Source organism: Seriola lalandi, unplaced genomic scaffold (assembly GCF_002814215.2).
Source record: "Seriola lalandi dorsalis isolate HSWRI2012SDOR001 ecotype SW California unplaced genomic scaffold, Sedor1 jcf7180002054580, whole genome shotgun sequence".
Classification (NCBI taxonomy): domain Eukaryota; kingdom Metazoa; phylum Chordata; class Actinopteri; order Carangiformes; family Carangidae; genus Seriola; species Seriola lalandi.
In genome coordinates, this window is record NW_019525133.1 from 214,448 (window position 1) to 235,045 (window position 20,598).

General features: G+C 41.3%; 2 protein-coding genes across 6 annotated transcripts in view; one reads left to right on the top strand and one right to left on the bottom strand.

The window, feature by feature from the left end:
• Positions 1-1,154, bottom strand: part of phactr2 (phosphatase and actin regulator 2) — a 41,017-nt gene extending 39,863 nt beyond the window's left edge. The window contains exon 1 of one of the 3 annotated variants that reach the window (XM_087177081.1): positions 988-1,154. In XM_087177081.1, coding sequence (XP_087033207.1) covers positions 988-1,123 — 136 coding nt within the window. In that variant the 5' untranslated portion in view covers positions 1,124-1,154. The remainder of the gene's footprint in view (positions 1-987) is intronic. The other 2 variants (XM_087177080.1, XM_087177082.1) reach the window with 2 other exon arrangements.
• Positions 1,155-3,037: 1,883 nt separating this feature from the next.
• LOC111663744 (pleckstrin homology domain-containing family A member 1-like) lies at positions 3,038-20,082 on the top strand. 3 transcript variants are annotated; one of them, XM_023418039.2, is made up of 14 exons: positions 3,038-3,181; positions 7,774-8,003; positions 8,963-9,019; positions 9,147-9,192; positions 11,827-11,924; positions 12,372-12,503; positions 12,694-12,834; positions 13,330-13,398; positions 13,966-14,030; positions 14,159-14,222; positions 14,437-14,526; positions 15,826-15,899; positions 16,732-16,806; positions 17,933-20,082. In XM_023418039.2, the coding sequence occupies exons 2-14, from the start codon at positions 7,863-7,865 to the stop codon at positions 18,162-18,164; spliced, it is 1,284 nt and encodes a 427-aa protein (XP_023273807.1). In that variant the 5' UTR covers positions 3,038-3,181; positions 7,774-7,862; the 3' UTR covers positions 18,165-20,082. The 3 variants fall into 3 exon arrangements, with proteins under 3 accessions (XP_023273807.1, XP_023273809.1, XP_023273808.1); XM_023418041.2 differs by lacking the exon at positions 16,732-16,806; XM_023418040.2 differs by lacking the exons at positions 15,826-15,899; positions 16,732-16,806.
• Positions 20,083-20,598: the final 516 nt, after the last annotated feature.

A 20,598-nucleotide genomic window follows, 5' to 3' on the forward strand; every position in this document is an offset into this window, starting at 1 on the left:
GGACAACAAATAGCTGGTTAGCACTGTGGTGGAGATCTTACAATGCCTGTGAAAAGGTTTCATCTTCTCCTCTTAGGCCTTAAGACTCAGTGTTCTACAACACTTACTCTAGAGAAGAAGCCACATATCAAAGTGAAAACTAATTTACACGCAGTGATGTAAAGTGAGAACAAATATTAAATAAATTATTAATTGCATATGAATTTCCCCTAGGGGATAAATAAAGTCTATAATCTATTTATTTAAATCTATTTATATATCTATCTTTACAGGTAGAATTGTATTTTGATTACTGTAGATTTCTTTGGTTCTTTGTCTTCATGATGTGCCTTTTGCCAAGCACTTGGATTACTAGTTACTGGGTGCAGCCTATTTAACATAAACTCACTTGCAACACCTTCATTACACAAATGAGATCTCCATTCAACGTACCGTGTGACTATTAACCACTGGGTGCACCAGTGATGACTTAAGAGGGTCATATTGTATTTTACAACAAACTTCAGACTTCTCTTTTTTGATGATCAGTGGAAGGAAACTACAAGGAGATATTATTAAAAAGGTTATGACCTAATAATGAAGAACAAAAAAAAGAAAATGTGTGGTATCCAGAGACACACGAACACAGAGAAAGAGAGGGGGGAAGTTTTTGTGTGTAGGAGAGCAGGAAGCTGCTGCTGCTGCTTTATTAGTCATCTGGAGATGCTGTGTAGCCGGGAGCAACTAGTATACCTTGCAACACCAAAAGAAAAGAAATGAAAGACAGAGGCGGTTTAGGTCTTATGTCTCAGCTCTGACAGTTGCTTCACAAAAATGAACAAGAGTTTAATTTAGGCCTAAATGAATAAAACAGCATCATTGGGTTACACTGAGTTACATGTGTTCTCTCAGCGTCAAGATCCTGTGACCAGGTTTCCATTATCTGCTTTTATGAATCTGCCTTGTTGTACAGCTGTTGGGTTAGTAAAACTGTGGAGTTGGTCCTACCTGAGCGGGCTCCCCGCAGCCTGAACAGCACTCTGGAGCGAAATCCGTAGGTGTCACTGTGAGAGCGGAACCTGGGGAGAGGCCACAGCTGAGTAAAATGCCTCATCTCCGTGTAGGTATCCCCGTCCTCTTCCATGGTCGCTTCCTCTGTCAGCCCGCCGGGAGAGAGGTCGCAGAGACGAAAGGACAGGAAACTTCACGAGCCTCAGCAGCAGTAGCAAGAGCAGGAGTCCGCCCCTCATCCTCACCCCAACCCTCCTCCCCCTCCTCTTCCACTCAAACTTTCGTCCTGCAGAAGACACTGACAGACCGTGTGTGAGTTGTCCCTGTGCTTGTTGACGCCCATCGAAACAGAGGTTACCGATATGAGTGACTACTAAGAGAGGGATGATGAAAGGTAGTGGTAGCTGCATGCCAAGTATCTGCCTGACTGCTAAACCTGTTCTTTTATTTCCTATGTCTGAGTGCTACACTGCCAAATCCATTGCAGGATACTCGCATTAAAAATAGGCCTCATATAGCCTATTTATTAGCAGCTTATTCCTGCTAATTTGAATATAAGGTTTGCATAGACTGTATGCACAAATGTGTATCAAATTGCCCTTTAGTGTGATTTCTGTTTTGTTTGAATGAAAATAAATATGTTTAATTTATCTTCAGGAAATGAGGAGGTCAACAAAATAAAACTTTTATTATTTGGACGCAGGGTGTTTGACTTTGACGTTACATTTTCTGAAGGGATCCCAGTGGTTGAAATGAAAAAGAAAAACATGAAATCATGAAACCTGTAGCTCCAGTTTTGCTCAGTGGTGAACAGAATAGTCATAGATGTTATGAACAGCCAGCAGTAGTCTACTGATTTCAGGTCTATTATGTAGATACACGCAACGCAACAAGGTTTGCTTGAAGGAAGTGTTTTCTGTGTTGAATTGACAAAATAAATGTTACGCAATGACAAACTGTAACATCATGGGAAATAATAGACAAACCCAAGTGGCTGCAGCCTTGAAACGTTAGATGTCGCTAAATCACCACTGTGGTTTATTTATCCCGCTTTGACACCCACTGCTTGTCTCACACTTTACACCAGAAGTGATTAAAAAAAAGTAAGAGCTCTCACTCTGATCTTCTTTCTGAGAACCAGATCTTGAAAACATTTTGCAGAGCAGTTTAAGGTTTGAATGGAGCAGATTACAGTAAGTATGACACAGTAGTTAACATGCAGGGTTTTTTATTTGTTTATTTATTTTAATATAGGCTAACAGGTTTCATCCAAACGAAATATTGGGCTTGTTTGTCATATAGATTCAAACCACACTACCCATAGCAACAAAATCCTTGTTTTGTTTTCACTAGGCCGGTTATGTAAAGTGACATATTGAGTGGCGTGCAGAATATTATCTGTAATAAAGACTTATTAAGTCCCTTTATGTGGATGTTCTAATACCCTCCTGTCATTGGTTTATGCCCTTTATAGCGGAGAGGGTCCTTAATCCTTAGCAGTAGAACAAGCTTGTCCATCTGTGTGTAAGGTTGAACATTGCAGAGTTGATAATCTGTTAATGTAATAATCTGATAATCTTTCCAGCGCTGTGTTTATATTATGTTGCCATATGTATAAACAATGTCTAAATTAGCCACACATCACACATAGTGCCTATTCAGAGTACTGTTAATTCTGTTTAACATGCATGGACAATACAATCCTGCACCTTACTGTACAGCTGTAGGAATATCTACCTAATTTGCACTAATGTACAGTGTAATACAATATATTACTATCATGTACAGAGTATATTCAGCACATAGCATCTATCTATCTATCTATCTATCATCTATCTATCTATCTATCTATCTATCTATCTATCTATCTATCTTATTAATAGTACTTATTTTATCTTTTAATTACTTTTTTGTCTTTAAAGTTTGGAATAGCTACATTGTTACTTGTATGAATTCAAGCTTGTGATATCACAAAGCGGGTAGACTACTTTTCTTTTTTTCCTTTTTTTTTTTTTTTTTTTTTTTTTAAACCACAGCGTGATCATCTTCATAATAGACGATCTGTGCAGTAGCAGCAGTGGAGCTCTCTGTGTCGTGGATCAGTGGAGATGGGCTGAGGCAGAGCACACAGACCCGACACAACCGACACCAACGGACCCTGACTTCAGCAGCCACAGAAGGGAAGACTCGGGTAAGCTGACCCGGGACGTTAAACGAAACTAGTCAACGCTAATAAACGTAGCTGTGTTGTTTCGTACAGTCAAAGTTGTCTGATAAATTTCTCGAGGGTGGCTAAGACGAGTCGCTAATGTTAGCTAGGTTAACGTTGGGTTAACGCGTGTGACAAAAGTTGTTTGTCAGAACGGCAGATGCAGTTAGCTAGTAAAGGTCCAAACATACAGGAATGACAGTTTCTAGTTTTTGGTAAATTAATATTATGATGTGTTGTCGAGTAGCCTTAATTGCTAAAAGCAGGCTAACCTGAGCCATGTCTCCCAGTTAACTTCAGGCCAGCGAGCCAGAGTTACTGATGCTGCTAACACAAATGTTGTCAGCGTGTTGTGGTAATGTGAAGTTATTTCTGTGTTATCCTTTGTGAAGTTCAGAAAGCTTGTTGGCTATGTCGTTTGTTTTAGTGACTCGTGGCGGAGTCGGTGTTACAAGTTAGCAATTAGCAAGTGTGCATCTTCATTTTGTCCTGCTATGGAGATACAAAAACCCACACTAGCATTTTGCTGTGGTAAATGGGACCCAGCCTGTCAAACCTGCTGGTCTTATGTGCTGCTTTCACAGCCAGACCCCGACCAGAAATTACTCTTTTCTGCTGAACTGGAATGACCTGTCCCACCTTTGACCCGTGAGCAGCCAATTCAGCCCCAAGCCGTTTTCTTTACTGCCCTTGTTCTTCTGTACTTCAGTGTTTGTTCTTATAGATGGTTTATTGCATTAGTCTTTCTGAAAGCCAATGTTAAACATCGGATCTGCTTGAACAAGGCTGAATCATCAACGGGCAGAATGGCCAACTGCACAGGGGCCTCAGCCACAGCCACCCCCCACCCCCCAGGTTTAGTCCATGTGTTATGGGTCTACATAATTAGATTAATTGAAAAGTTGTGTTTTATCATATTGCTATATTTTTTCTCTCTGTCAAGTGGTTAACACAGGGAAAGTCGAGCAAGGCTGGATTGGACTTCACGATCAGTAGATCTGACAGTTATTTTCTGTAACAATCAACTGATTGTTCACTGGATAAAATGTCAGAAAATTGTGAAAAATGCCCATCATTATTCCCTGAAGCCCAAGTTAACCAACAGTCAACACAAGATGTTGAGTTTACTGAACTGAGACTAGAAAATATTAACATTTGAAAATCTGTTACCAGAGATTTGTTTTGGCATTTTTACTTAACAAATGTACTTAAACAGATAATCAATTATCAGAATTGTTGCCAATTAATTTGTAATGTCTTATCAGCTATTTAATCTCTAGTGTAGTGTTTGGTTTCTGTGTAAGGCACACAGCCATGGATAGTTGGGTTCAACAGGGGCCCAGTAGCAAATTTTTTGCCCCCTGGGAGTTTATCTCCATGTTCTCGACACCTAGATTAGTGATTTACTGTGTAGTTCATGTGTGGTGAGAAGAGGTACGCAGGCACAGTTACTGTCTCCAGCTGTTGTGTTACTTTCAATTGTATGGCAGTGGTGTAAGATCATGAAAGGAAAACAATGACTCTCTACTGGGCTATCCAGCTGTTGGCTTACTCTCGTTTTATGACTTGTCCTGTGTGACCAGTTGGTTGCCATGTGATGGTGGACAAAGCCTTCCAACAAATGTAAAGAGTGAGTATACCAGGGGGAAATGTTTGACATAGAAAGAAGTCAACGTATATCGTACAGCCTCGTCTGACCTTCTTCAGAGTTGGACCTTTAAACTTGCTCCTCTGTGCAGTCTTCTGGTTCTCACTTTGCATGTTTTCATTTATTTTGTGAGTGTATACCTCTCGCTTTCCCTCATTCACTGTAACCCAGTCTTTATACGGTCCCAACTGATTACACAGGAAGCCCTGATCTGTTCTCCCATTTGTGAGCCCGGACAGAATGATTTTCATTTGTTCATGTACACTAGTATCCTGGTAATTGTCTGTTTTTAAATACCACAGTTATGTTTGCACACGTAAACCCAATATCCTGGCTTCAGAAATCCAATTATGCTAACACATCGTACAAACACCTTATGTTTTCTTATCATCCTATCATAGCCATCAGCCCAATGGATGGATTAAACAAGTAATAAGACTGTAAAATGAAAAAAAAAAAGATGATAAAAAAATCGAATGATGATGTATTCACTTAAGTCTGACACTGGTAATGCAGAGGATTAGAGTTAGGCTGATAAATTGGACAGGCTGATATATTCAGTATATATATCAGTGTTACCTTGCTGCAGATATACTGGTTGTAAATGTAAGACAACTAGGTTTGAGGTAGTTTAGAAACTGTGGCACTGTTACATAGTTTGTCCTGACCAGTTGATTTTTCGACTGTAAATTGTCCTTCTCAGACATAAAACAGATATAAGGGACCCGTATCAAGATTGTTGTTCAGATTTTTTAAAACTTCCAAATATCCATATCATTCTAAATAATCCAGTATTGGTCAGGCTTTGAGGATAAACCAGAGGATAAACCTTATTGTGAATTTCTTCATTCATTACTAAAGATGAGATGGAGAGCAAAATCTAGCACAGTGGTAAATGTAAAATGTCATGGCAGCTGGAAACCAAACCGGGTTCATTGCTAACTACTGGTGCAACTCAGCCAGTAGAGTAGTGACACAGATTGTTTGTATGTGCAGGATTCAAACACTTGCCTACACTGACTGGCGATCAGAAAAACCTGCATACTGCTGTGATTGTGTATACAGAAAATATTTAATAACCAGGCTTCTCATGTTCCCAATCAGCATAATAAGATGATCAACTGTGATACTAGTGTGCATGTAAACCTGCTTTGTGTTGTCTAACATGAGTGTGAGTCCACAAAGTCCGACTAGCCTTATGCATCTATACAGGGGTTGCTTCAGCGAGAAATTGTTGATCTTAAAACATCCATGCCATGTGAATTAGGACAGCGTTAGATTGATACATGGATATAAGTTAAATGCAGATATATTGGTATGTTTGAATTTGATGGCCAATAATTATGAACATGGCTCTATTACATAGTTTGTTCTCCAGAAACAGGGACAGTTGTTGTAAACACAACACTGACATATTATCACCTTCAAGTTGATTATGGTGAACTTTTTTTTTAACACATCCAGTAGTTACTCGACGAAGAAATATTTGCATTCTTTTGGAGTTGTGTGTCTGACCACCTGTCGAATATAAGTCCAATATTCACTCCCTTTTAGCTCCCTTTTTGGTCTCTACCAACTACTGAGGGAAATATGTGGCTCTTTTGCTGTAATTGATTTACATATTTTTCCACAAGAACTAGAAAAAAAAACTAGGCCACTGTTTTACCTGTCATTCAATTAAAAGTCTACGTAGTACACATGGTTGCCTGTTCACCTTGTAGGGATTTTGTTTAGCGCTATCTTTAACATCTAATCTGCATCACTGAAATGCATGAGCATGCATGCAGATGAACTAGTGCACAACACCTCATTTACAGGATCACTAAACTCTACAGAGACGTCTCTCACTCTCACATGACAATCAGGGCTTGTGTAGTGTTGAGATAGTCGCCTCTGACAGTGTGGCTCCTTTCTCGTGCCTGTGTGTCAAATGGGATGACTCGGATAGATGCAGGGACTAACTGAGATGCTCCCAGCCCAGACTCCATGCACAACAACCAGGCCTTTTGTCCCTGATTTGCCCCCATCCACCCACACAGTGCTCATAACGTCATGGAGAAAGAGCGTCTTTATCTTTGCTTTCCAAAGACTCATCTCACTCACATATTTTAGGCTCAGTCCAAAAAGACAGCAGCTTAAACAGGCTAATGCGACAATATGCCTACAGTAACGCTGTGCTCACCCACACAGGGGTTTGACATTGAGACGCTTTCGTTTGCACACGTAAGACTAAACAGATGTACTTCAATCATTTACTTTTTTGTTTATTTCCAGTGAGCAGGAGGTTTCAGGGATGTGTCAGACCTCAGCAGGTTAAATATTGTACATTCTCTCCTGTGCAGCTCCTCGGGGTGTATGTGTTGTTTCTTTGTGTTGAACACGGCTGAGCCCTTTTTTTTCTTCTTTTTTTTTTCTTTTTTTTTTCGACCATGCTCAAGTGGGTGCTCAGCTGTGGCAGGAGGGAGGGGATAGAAGGGGCTGGCCAGAGGCTTGCCAAATCGGATGAGAGAGCAATTGGGAAGAGATAGCACAGAAAGTGAGAGAGGAGAGGCCGGCAAGAGAAGAGGGAGAACGAAAGAAAGAGAGCAAGCCAGGGTGGGTGGAGGAGATAGAAGAGAGAGTGACAGAGTGTAGCGTGTGTTACAGGAAAAAGAGAGAGACTCAGAGAGAACGAAAGGAGAGAGAGTGGGTGAGGCTGATATAAAAGGATAAAGGCGGGGTTGTGGTTTTTGTCACATGATCCCCATGCAGGCTGTAGTCTAGTGAGCTCCAGGTGGCAGAGAGACCACAGATACAGTAGATACAGAGAGAAAGAGAAGGAGGGAGCGGGACACACTAGCAAGGCTCACCACAAAGACAACAGAAATTCCTCATTTACTCCCTCCTTACACCCATCTGTGTGCACTCTTTTCTCTCTGTCCTTCAGGAATTCTTCCCAGTCCCGTTTGCCCCCGCTCTTCTCCCGCTCTTCTCCACTCCCGGCCCCAGCAGGCCAGGGAATGTCCCGGCGGCGAGATGCCTTACGTGGACCGACAGAACCGCATCTGCGGCTTCCTGGACATCGAGGAGAATGAGAGCAGTGGCAAGTTCCTGCGCCGTTACTTCATACTGGACACACAGCAGGGAAGCCTGGTGTGGTTCATGGACAACCCACAGGTAATTACACAGGGCTGCGTTAGCTTAACTGTTAGCTTTGTTTTGGGGGAAAAAATCCTGCAGGTAACTGCACAGGCAAATTTGTTGATGTGATATTGTACAATTTACAGGGAACGGTCTGGCAGCTAACATTAGTTATCCATGTGGATGGTCAGCTGTCATGCACTTGTAGGCTAACTGCAGGCCACTTTTAGCTAGTCTGTCTTCATTCACTTTGAACACAAAGCAAAGTACAGGCAGTTTCACCACCACACAGCCATGCAAGGATGGGAGAACTTATGCTATCCTTGTTTACAGCAGTTAGGAAGCGCAAATTACAGGCACAGGAGTAGCTCATTGCTAACAATGCGTCTGTGTTTCAGCTATCAGCAGATATTGCTGTAAATGGGTTAGAATAAGGATAAAATGAATTCATAGTTTAACTCTAAACCAGGGATTAGTTTTTTGTATTCTAAACATTGTGTCCATGTAGTGAGCACAGATATTTGCAGGGAGCACAGTGGTCAACATATTCTGCTCTATGACCCACGGTGTCACAGTTTTTACAGTGTAACTCTCCCCTTGGTTTGTACATCATGCTGGTTTGGAGATGCTGTATTTGTAAGTGTGCTGTTACATGAAGTATTCATAAATGATGTAGTGCAAGAGGAATTTTAAATAATTCAGTAAGTCCCTTTCTTTTTATAGATTGAAAAAGGTTAAATTTTAATGATGTTAAATCTGGATCCCCTAGTTTCAGAAACACAGCAAGACACTGAAATTAACAATCATGGAATGAAGCCAAAATATACTGTACTTACTCTATAACATTGACTCGCTTTTCAGAACTTGAATTCACCCCTCCACCACACTTTTTGTCAGTAATCTACAGCTAAGACCCCTGCCTGAATAGAATGATGAATGATCAGTTTTAGTTTTCTCTTTTTGCATATTTTGTTCTTTTTACCTTTTTCTGACAGAACCTGCCTGTTGGAGCAGACTGCGTGGGTTCCCTCAAGCTCACCTACATCTCTAAGGTACACAAAACTTTTACCACTGAAGCTTATCTGACACTAACATGGTAAGATTATGTATAAATAGATTTAGTTTACAGTATTTGGTTGAACTGGGAGGCTAACAGTTGTGAGCTTTGTCCTCCTCTAGGTCAGCGATGCCACCAAGCTGAGGCCTAAGGCAGAATTCTGCTTTGGTAAGAAAACACTGATCATCACAGTCTTAGCTATGTCTTATTAAATTCTTAGCATTAAAATACTAATTTTATAGTTTACTGAAGGAGCAGTGTCATAAAAATATATAGATCTATCTCGAAATATACATAATTTTCTCTAGCCTTTTAGCGTTGTTTTTCTGTACTGACATGGGTCTTGGACAATGGGTTGACAGCATGAATCATTTTAAAGAAACTCACATCATGTATAGAACCTAAAAATGCCTACAGTGCTTTGCAAACATGAGCAATGAGTGTGTGATTTATCATACGTTGACTGAGCTGAGTACTATAACCTAAGGGGAGAATGTCCTTGTCTGCCCTCTAGACTTGGTCAAGCACTACTCTCAACATACTTTCTCCACCATTGACCAGGCAGCTTTGTTCAACATTGTCTGTTTAGCCAACACACAGAGATGCAGGAGGTGGCAGCAGTTGATGATCTGGGCTTGTGTTCATTAGATGTAACTATTAAAGGCTCGTTTGTGCCTTTCATATTTCATAACTTTAATCAATGAGATGGTTGTGTTGGCACCTGATAAGTTTTCTTGGGTCATATTTTTAGGTCTAATAAATTCAGAGGATCAGCAACATTTCTCCCAACATCCTGTTTTTATAATTGTCTTCCAAACCTTCATTGTTTACACCAGCTTCTTCTTCTGTCACGCTGGTTCATTGCTTGCTTTTAAGGCACGTTGCCTCCACCAACTATTGATAAGTATTACTGTTCTCTGTGGTTGGCTTAACTATTTACTTATCCACTTCTGCACAGCGCCACCAGTGGTCAAACAGTCCACAGTTTACCTTTAAGAGGGCAGAGGGCAGAGCAATTTAAGAACTTCAGGACTTGAGATTTTTTATTATATTTCTCAACTTAGATTAAATAAATTCACCATTTGAAACATAGATTGCATTTTTCAAGTAAGCAAACTCGTTTATTCATTTAAACACACATGCATGTTCAATAACGAAATCCAGAAAAATTAGTTCCTTATTTTTTCATTGCTTGATATCCTACTAGTAAATATTTTGTGTTGTTTATGTTGACTTGATTTGTCCTTTTCTTCTCACCCCGTGTGTTTGAGACAGGAATAAAAAATGTTGCATAAATATGAACCATCACAGGTTATGTAGCAGTAAACCTCCATTCCCTATTATTGTTTACTAGCCCTGCTCCTCCTCTTCCATCTGCTTCAATAGCAGGAAATACAAGTGTGTAACAAGAAGTTGACCACAGTGTGTGTTTGTGTCTGGTTGTGTGCGCGCACCAGTTGCCTTGCAGAGGTTGCGACAGGATGCCGGCATCCTAATCGGAACCTGATTCTGATTAAGTTATTTTTAAACTGCCGTTTGTGTGCCACATGTTTTGCTGATATCTACGAATCACCCCCCCCCAACCCCCTTCCTGCATCTAGCAACTTAACATAGGGGGAAGGAGTATTTAGAGAAGTTAGGTACTGGCCATCACACTAACAGATCTTTTTACAGCGAGAAACTAGAACCCCACTACAGTGTGGGATTGATGTGTGGTGATGAGGGAGATCAAAAGTGCCGCATTTGTGTGAACTTTGGTGCTTGGCTGCATTTCTCAAGAGCACACATTGTTTTATTATGTGTAACTATGAGTCAGATCTGATAACCCCCTCCCTGATTTGTCATCCCAGCGCCTAAGAGACCACTACACTTACACCACTACCAAGCAGTTTTCCACTCCCAAAGATACAGTGGGCACATGAGAAGGTTAATACAGTTGGATTAAGTCATGCTGATCACCTGAATGAGACCAGACAGACAGATTTATTTACAGGGAAGTTGAAAAAAAAGAGCGTGAGGTCTTGCATGTGTCTAAGAGCTGGACCAAACGAACAAGGAAGAATGATCTTCATTGTGCCACAGAGTTTGAGCTCTCAGTGCATTTTACAGCTCGCCCCCGCCAGATTTACCAGTCCAGCTTTAATGTAATTTATTCCCATGGTGTCGAAAGGAAACAGAGGAGACACAAGGACGGTTTGAGCTGCAGAATTCAAGGATTTATGGTAGAGAGAGAGAGAGAGAGAGAGAGAGAGAGAGAATGAGAGACTTGAGTTCTTTCAGCTCCCAAATCCTGATCCATAGCTAATCAGCATTTGACCCAAAAATTTCTTTGTGATTGAAAATGGGGTTTGCTCATGTTCACATGGGTGTGAAAATGTGCGAGAAAATTTGGTGGTTGGGAGCTATGGGGTTTTTCCTTCCCCGTCATGGTCAGAAGTGGGTAGGTGGTGGCAGACTGAGGCAGCTGAATCGAGCTGGGTCATCATCCACATGGAGAGAAAATGCTGCTGGTAGTGTGTGGGAGAGTCCCTTGGCTCAGTTGTTTTTCAGTTAGAGAAATCTGTGGCAGTGGATCTGTTCTCCTGCCGCTCGTATTCACATCTTATTTTCTATACAAGAAAAGCCACAAGCGCAGCTAGTCAGTACAGCTTTGTACTAGTAGTGTCGTATGCATGTGATTCATATTAAACAGAATGAATCAGACGGTGTAGTGAAGAGAATGTGGTCTCACACTGACTGAAAAGGTCTCAATATACTTTCACTCTTTCAATTCCCATCACTTTTTTTTTTATGATCTATTAGTCATCAATGCGGGGATGAGGAAGTTCTTCCTGCAGGCCAATGATCAGCAGGACCTCGTGGACTGGGTCAACGCTCTCAATAAAGCCACTAAAATCACTGTGAGACAAACACATACACATTTTTCACAGATAAACACAAGTTTATCCCAGATTCAGCTGCAATCATCTGTTCTTTTTGGCTCATGTTTTATCACTTGGAGGAACTTTTATTTCTTCCTCTTCTGGAGAAATGAATGAGTGGACTGTCAAGAAACAAGACTAGAGTGAGTCAGAGCATGACTAACAGGATGCTGTATTGTTACCCTGAGTACTGGGATAAAGGACTGTTTCCTTTGTTCTCCATGAAGCTTTAACCATCCAGAAAGGAAAGGGATATAAAAATGTGTTAAAGGCTTGTCAACTTCTGCATTCATAGAAGTCCTACTACATCCTACTACAAAAATACGACTACAAAATTCCGCAAAATGTCTATTTCTGCGTTTATATGCGTTAAATGAATAACTGTCTTCAGTCCTCTGAAGTCTGATGTGTTTGTGTGTTCCTAAGGTGCCAAAGGCGTCTGATGGCCAACAGAATTCAGAGAACCAGAAGGTTTTGCCAGATGTTGCGGCGACCAAGAAACAAGTCTCCTATAAGACAGAGATCATAGGAGGAGTCCCCATCGTCACCCAGACACAGGTAAACATGACCCTCACACCACCATCACACACAACACTGAAAAACTACTGTTAACTGGAAGTTGCATAGATAATATAGGTCTAACTTATAGACTCAGTCTAACTCAGACTCTCGAAAGTCTGTTTGTTTGTTTTTTCAAATGTTGTTGGAACTTGCAATTACGATATTTCCGTCGTCACTCTTCCCCCAGCGTGAAGGTGCTGACGGTGCAGACAGAGCAGAGCGTGAGGCCATGCATCGGTCTCACAGCCAGCTGCCGTACTTCCTGGGCAGGCCGGCTCAGGAGCACACCGTCATTAAGTCGGGCTACTGCGTCAAGCAAGGAGCTGTGGTGAGTTACCTGCCACTCTCATGGTTCCCTGTTAGGCTGAGGTGGTTTCATTTTGCCTTCTGGTATCATTAAGAGATGTTTCACATTAGGTATGTCGTGGTGGCCAGAACGACAGGCTTTTCCTCACTGTGGACATACAATACAATTTACGATTAATGTCACAGTTATAATGAAGATGACATGCATAAAAATAAGTAGCTCCTTCATGTGAGAGGGAGTATTAAGTCTTATGACTTGGGGAATGTGAGATGATGAGATTTCAGCTTGATAATGGTAAAGAAATTGGTTGCCTAAGGAAAAACAATTTCTCCAGTGTGTACAAATCCGTACTTTATAAATGTCCAAGTATAAATCTCCCCTCTCTATATATATACATTGTAAATTGTGTCGGAACTAGAAAAAACATTGCTTTCATTATTGTGGCAAACTGACAACTTTGACAGATCTTGTGTTGCCAGAAAATTAAACAAAAGCTCTGAACATCTTCTCCCTCAGATGAGGAACTGGAAACGACGATATTTCCTCCTGGAAGAAAATTCAATGAGTTACTTCAAGTCTGATTTGGTAATTATCTTTTGATTTAGTTATGTGAAGCCTTCAAGGAATGTTTTTATTGATGGTGCACGTGGATTGGATTCACCCCCACAGTCTGAGGCAGAATAACAGCAAACACACAGCCCTGACTTCTAACATGTTTTATCCACAGTCTGTGGAATTCAATGCCCTCACTTCACATGTCCTATCATGCCCTGTTCCCCCCTGGCTTTTCTTACACACACACAGACTGTCCTCAGGACAATACTGCACGTCCCATTCCTCGTACTTGGCAGAGTCTGCCCTTATTTGACAGTTTTATCTGTCTATTTGGCTATCAACAGGCCCCAAGGACACAGACTCTCTGTCTGCTGTATCAAATAGCCAGGTCAAGAAAGTTACAAACCTTCAGGGTTTTTAGTTTGCAGTCTGCTGCTTCTAGCAAAGTTCACTTCAATTCCTATGAAACATAAAAACTCAGCCTTGTTTTAATCTAGTATATATTATAAAAAGCATTTGTAATATTTGTCCTGTGTATTTCAGTTGTTTAGTTTTGGCTTCTTCAAATATTATTAAAAGTTATTTTCTTAACTTTAGGAGAAGGAGCCTCTGAGAATGATTCCACTGAAGGAAGTTCACAAAGTCCAGGAGTGCAAACAGAGGTATTTAACATGTCCCAGCATTTTCCCATTGTACAAAAAGAGGATGGTGTTTACTTTTTCTGATTTAGATAAAGATGTACAGCAGATGAGAAAAATATGATTTGACTTGTTGTCCACTTTTGTTGTAGTGACATTATGATGAGAGATAATCTGTTTGAAGTCGTCACCACATCAAGGACGTTTTACATACAGGTGCATCTTTTTCTATGATAAAAGGAATGTACAGTTGATTCTCATTTACACACTCAGATGTTTCTGAGGTGTTACTGTACTGCAGTGTTCATATATTCTGTACTTTCTTGGCTATTTGCATGTTTCCCTTCCCATCTTTTACCTCATTCTCATTTCCTCTGTCTTTTCTCTTTTCTGTTTTCTTACTGTCGTTTTCTTACACTGTTTCCACCAGGCGGACAGTCCAGAGGAGATGCACAGCTGGATCAAGGCTGTCTCTGGGGCTATTGTGGCCCAGCGGGGGCCTGGGAGGTCTGCTGCCACAGTATGTATCATGCACTACAGTTCAGCATCGAGTCACAAACCTCACATGTACCTGTGGAAAAGAGAAATGACTTCAGGCATGACTTTGTCTTACATGTGCTTAACATAAGACTTATCTTAGACTAAGACTAAGATTCACAACACTTATTGTTGATATTGTGTCATTTATTGATTGTTGCTTGCAGTTTCTTGTTCACACAACAGCTCACCCAGCTGAAAGCTACATAGATGTAATGATAATCCCCTTTTACTTCATGTCAAACAGATGCAGAAACAGTAGTATGGCTGCATCACCTTGCCCTTATTGTTGCAGCATTAACAACATTAAGCCCAGCTGTTGTAGCTGTGGTTGAAAAGTCTGAAGCTAAATTCTGCTCTGTGTAGTCTACATGAGGACTTCCCAACTCCCGAGCCGAGGACTGGTGCAGGGCCTTGGGACAGTTGCTACCAAGCCATGAGGAAACAACATGATCTGGCAAAAAAAGCTCATTATGATGGAACTTAATAGGCTATTATAGGGTATTTTTTCAGTATTTGCTGTGTTTGGCACAGCCTGTCCTGCATTTTCCCACCATCCAACGACAAATACAGATGTCTTTTTAAAGGTCCTTTTTTGGCCATGTTGTGTCTTCATTAGACAACTGACAGTTGATAGATGACAGGAAATGAAGGGAGAGAGAGAGAGAGAATCGCGTGTAACAAAGGTCCCAGCTGGACCCGAGCTGGGGATGTTGCAGTTCATGGTTGGCGCCTTATCCCCTGAGCCACCAGGGCGTCCCTACACTGATTTTTTGGGGTTTTTTTTTAAACTAAAGTAGGTCATCAGTGCAAAAGATGACCGATATGCCATCACCACTTTTCAGTTTCCTGCAGTACATGAAATCTGTGTGAGTACGCTACCTGTGTCTTAGAGCTGCTTAGTTATCTCAGTCAGCAGCCTACATGCTTAGAGACAGGTAGATGGACTTGGCAGGTGTGAAGACAGAAATAAACCGGTTCCGTAGTCCCGACTGCAGAGGAAACACTGTCCTCTGCCGCAGCTGGTTCCTTCTGGTTAGACTGGAATCCTTCTCAACACGTCTCCGCTGACTGTTTCTCTACAGTTCCCTCTTTCTTGCCTCCTGTGTCTGTCTCTCTCTCGCTTGTTTTTCTCTCACCTCCTTTTTCCTCTCCTGTGCCTGTTCTCTGTATCCTCTTTTTCCCTTTCTGTCTTTCTTTGTCACATTCTCTCCACCTCCTCCTCTCCCTGTGGGCAGATGGCCCATCTGCTCTAATCCTGCTTTGCACTGTGTTGTTGCAGATGCGGCAGGCCAGACGGCTGTCGAACCCCTGTATACAGAGGTATACGTCCCGAATCGGGGAGTGCAGCAGCACGTATGTCAGCTCGTCTAAATTCCCCCTTTAAACTATAAGTTCATCTTTTTTAATACTGTTTTCCACTCACTGGCTGGCCCTTTGTGGTTGTAGACATTGTGAGGGCAGATCAGATCTGACGGCACATCTGATGCTCTATTTTTTTCTTTTTTTCTTTTTTTTGCTAAGAACCAACCACACCCTACGTATGGCTGTGATAACCCAACAAGCGCTCCTCCCTTCACGCCCTCGTCCGCACTGCTTCTCTCATCCACTTCTCCTCCTCCTTTGCTTTTCTTTTCCCCTGCTGAACTGTCACTTTAAGCTCAGTTCAAAGTTTACATCCATTGCATTCAGATAGTTTCCAGCAAAACAGGTATAAAAAGATCTTGTGTCAGGAATTGAAAGGCTCAAGGTGTGCTTAATTTAGCTTCTCTTGCATGTGATGACTGTCGCCACAAACATGGCACCTCAAGTCAAGCACACCTCAAGTCTTTCAAATGCTAAAAAGTAAAGTAAAGGTACAGAATGGCTCTAAACGGTTGGAATATGAAAATCTAACTATTGGAAAGACCTGCAGCCACTGCCTCCTTCCTCCCTCTCTCCCTCCCTCCCTTATGGCTTCACTTTCACAGCTTTCACATGTCTTCACCATTATTGATGACGCTTCGGTGTAAAAATATACATGAGTTGATGAACAATCCATGCACGAACACACACACACTGCTTAAACTACGGTGCCAGCGTAGCTATGAATACCGTAAGCCTGTTTCTATCTCTGTCTTTATTACTGGGTACATGTGTCTTTCACACCTTCTGTTTCTCTTCCCTTCATGCCCTGTTATCTCTGCAGTCTGCTGCAGCTGTGTACCTGTCTTAGATGTGTGACATCCTGCTTGTCTCTCCTCCTCCCTCCTGTTCGCTGCCTGTATGTTTTTTTTTCTCTCTTTCTCATATACACAATAATGATGTTTCCATGTTGACTTCCTATACCTTCTATGTGCTAAATGTTGAACATTTTAACAGCTTTGAAATGAGAACTTACCAGTGCTGAATCCACACGTCGAGTCACAAACTATAGGTTTTCATGGTGGTCTGTTGATTTACATGCAAATATTTGGGGTTTTAAGAGCTATAAAGTGTCTGTGTTATGTGATGATATCAATTAATCAACAGTGCAATGAACTGCGGAAAATTCTCAGGTTTTTTTAAGTCTTCAGTGTGATCAGATTATCTGGTGATCTGTCTAACAGCTCCTAAAAAGCCAGATTTTGGACCTTTGGATTCAGCATAAATGTGTTTACATGTGTGGCTCCCCCCAGGATATTTTGACATGTTTGTGTAAGGAATTTTAAATCTTAAATCTTGTGATGCTTAAGTGACACTTTGATTGATTTTACTGATCATAAATTTCACAAGCCTGCAAAGTCCCAGCATGTCACTCTGTCACGGTCACATCATGTAGGAGAAACTGTGGAAATACAGAACCTGAAAGTTGACAGAGATATTTGTATTGTGGTCTCTCTCTTTATGTCTGGGATTTTTCTCTAACCGACATTTCACCAACTACTCGGTGGCTACCCCCTTTTTTTGTTTTCACTACCTCTGCTGTTTTTTTTTTCTTCTTCCCATGGTTCTGCTTTGTGTTTCAGAGATTGAAATCTGACAATGAAAAGCTGTGAAATAATGAGCAACAACCAACCACTGCTTCCTAAGACACTCTGCTCTTCCACTACAACCTGTTGAGACTACCAAAACTAAAACCTGCTGACACTACTACCACTACTCCCGTTACCTCTACTTCTGCTACTACTACTACTACTTCTTCTTCTACTGCTACTACCACCATCTCCACTCTCTAGCAATGCTACATTCTTCAGCACCTACAGCCTTCAAGCTGCGTCAGGCCCCTCATGTTGGTGCTAATTCCAAGTCTGTAACTCACCTCTCAAATGAGCTATACATATCAGGATGTCACTGTTGTTACTAACACCCACTTGTCTTGTTTCCCCTCATTCTTGCTCTCTCTGTGTCATCCACTGTTTCCGCTGCAGGAACACGGCAGCCGTTCCACTTTCTACCGCAGCCCCTCGGGCCCCCCCGTCCCTCGCTCGCCCATATCTGCCATGCCACCATGCTACCCAGAGTGGGGGGCTGCTGTCACGTGCGGCACACGCTCGCAGCCTGGCGTGGGACAGCGAGCACTTCATGAGCCTGCTGCCACGGCCCAGTCACAGCCACACGCCAGCACGCCTGTCCCTGCAGGAGACGCGTCTGGCAAAGTGACCTGCGAACCACCTGTGACCACCATCACCAACTCGGAGGAGTCACCGTGGCGACGGCGGAGCAGCTTTGAACCCTACATGCCTGAACCACCCCTGGACCTGGATGACGCTGACCTGCCAGTGAGTGAGGTCTGAGCCGTTGACACTTGTTTGTCTAGATGGATGTTGACAGAGATGCCATGGATAAAGAGGAAATCATGCCCAACAGGTGTTCACAAAAGGGCAGGCATTGGTTTTCAAACCGAAGCTGTTGGCAGATGACGGTGCACAACATCTCAAACTCATCTTTTGAGCTCCTCCGTCAGTGCTGTCAGTGTGCAAAAGAAACAAGTTGGGTCACCACTGAACTGCACACGTGTGCCAAAGACGACCCGGTCTTCACCCACACCCCTCTGCCTGCGTGCTGTCGAATTTGCAATGGCATATTTATTTACTATGAGTTGATGTTGTCAAACAAAACTACAAATTTTTAGTTTACTTGTGCTGATTAGATTTCAGTGACAGAGCTTTATTTTAACCTGTACAGGCACAGAGATGCGTTCAATGGTATTTGTGGGCAGAGCATTTTTGTAAACCACTTTGTTCCAAAAAATAAGGGAGCTTTTAATGATGCAAGGTGTTTCCTCATATGAAAAGAGTATCCAAACTGAGGGCTGGCTTTTCATCACCTCAATATAATCTAATTTAAACAGTGTGGTCCATTCACACACTCACTATTCTAACACTGGATTTGTCTACTATTGTTGGCCGGTGTTAGGGATATAGGTCAAGCCTAGTCTGACATCAAACCCTCACTCTAATGCAAATAAATACAATAACTCAAACATTCTGGACTGGTCTAGGACCAGATGCAAAAAAATTGGAAATATATGTGTGTATATATATGTGATCCAGTGTGTATAATAATGCAAGACCAAATGTATTCCAGCAACATCTAGTATGATTTTTTAGTTGCCAAGCCTTTGACTTAAACTACATTTATTTTTGAATACATAGCAGGGTTATGGTCAATTGTTTGATTTTACAATGCCGTTTTCAGTGACTGTTATTGACCACGAGCTGAATTAACTTACATGTTAATGTACAGTTTTTACAGTTATTCCACCTCTGGCAGTAAAGTGAGAGTACTGTGCAGAGGCGCAAAAGAAAAACAAAAAATTTGAAAGCTATCACAGTACATGCATCACTTCACAACCTGAATCAGTGTCTTTGCAAACTACATTCAGCATACCAGACTTTGTGGACTCACATTTGTGACACTGGATGACGTGGGAAAGGAGCAACAGCGTTATAAGTAAACAAGAAGTGCAAGACATAAGCTTGTATGCTTTTTTGTAATTCATAGTAATAAAAACTTCAGCAACAGGTCAGTTATAAATAAGCTTCATGTCCTGACAGACTGGGTTCTAACAGTTTCACATTATGAACTAAACCTGCAGATCATTGTTTGAAGATGATTAGTCTGTGTGAACACCATGCAAACATTTTGGAACATGATTTAACAGAAAAAACATTCAAGCTCAGACACTTAACATGTTAACATGTTAATGATTCCTCAGATTGTCTTTCTGGTTTTAGTTTTGGTTTTTAGTTAATCTATGGCCGATCTGTGTGTTGTGTGTTTGCAGAATAGAGCTGTGTGCAGCAGAATTATTTTTATATGCTTTTAGATGTTTCCTGATCTTATTCCTTTTACTTGTGTTACCATCCCAGTAGCAGGCAGTATGGTTTTATTTAAAAATCTCCCATTTTAGTCCTGCTAAATAATACACACTAATCTTTTTTTTTTTTTAAGTGCCTGCTCCATTTCAGCCCAACAAAGCCAAGCTACTTCACCTGTGTTCAGTCTGGTGTAATTGGTTTGAATTGTTTCTATTTATTATGTGGATGACTTGAAAGAAATAAACACTGAAAACGTGCTCAGGTTTCCTGGAGTATCATTCAATAACGTGCTAATCGTTCACCAAAGAGCACAGTCAGTCTGTTGAGATAAAAAGAGGAAAGAAATTCACCATTGTCTGCACTCATGTTTTCATGTGGACCTTTGGTGTAACTGCTTGTTCACTCGTCACGGCTCCTTCTGCCCTCTTGTGGTTCGAGAAATACCTGCACCTGTTTCACTGAACTTCCTGTGAATAACACAGTGCCCTATAAGTTCTGTATTTGTCAGTGACAGGATGATTTTAGTTTTAAGAGTGGAAATAAATACAAGTTGTACAAAATATCTGTGAGAATGAAGTCATGAAATGAAAAAATCAGTAAACAATACAAGACAATAACAAAACTTAACCAAACCTTTAAAACAGCAGGCTATGTTTTTCTCTTTTTGTCCACACTTGTCCACTCAACAGATTTAAATGTGATGTGCAAATGTGCAAGTTTTTTTATTTTATTTTGAATATTATTACTGCAATTAACAGCAGGGCACAATATGT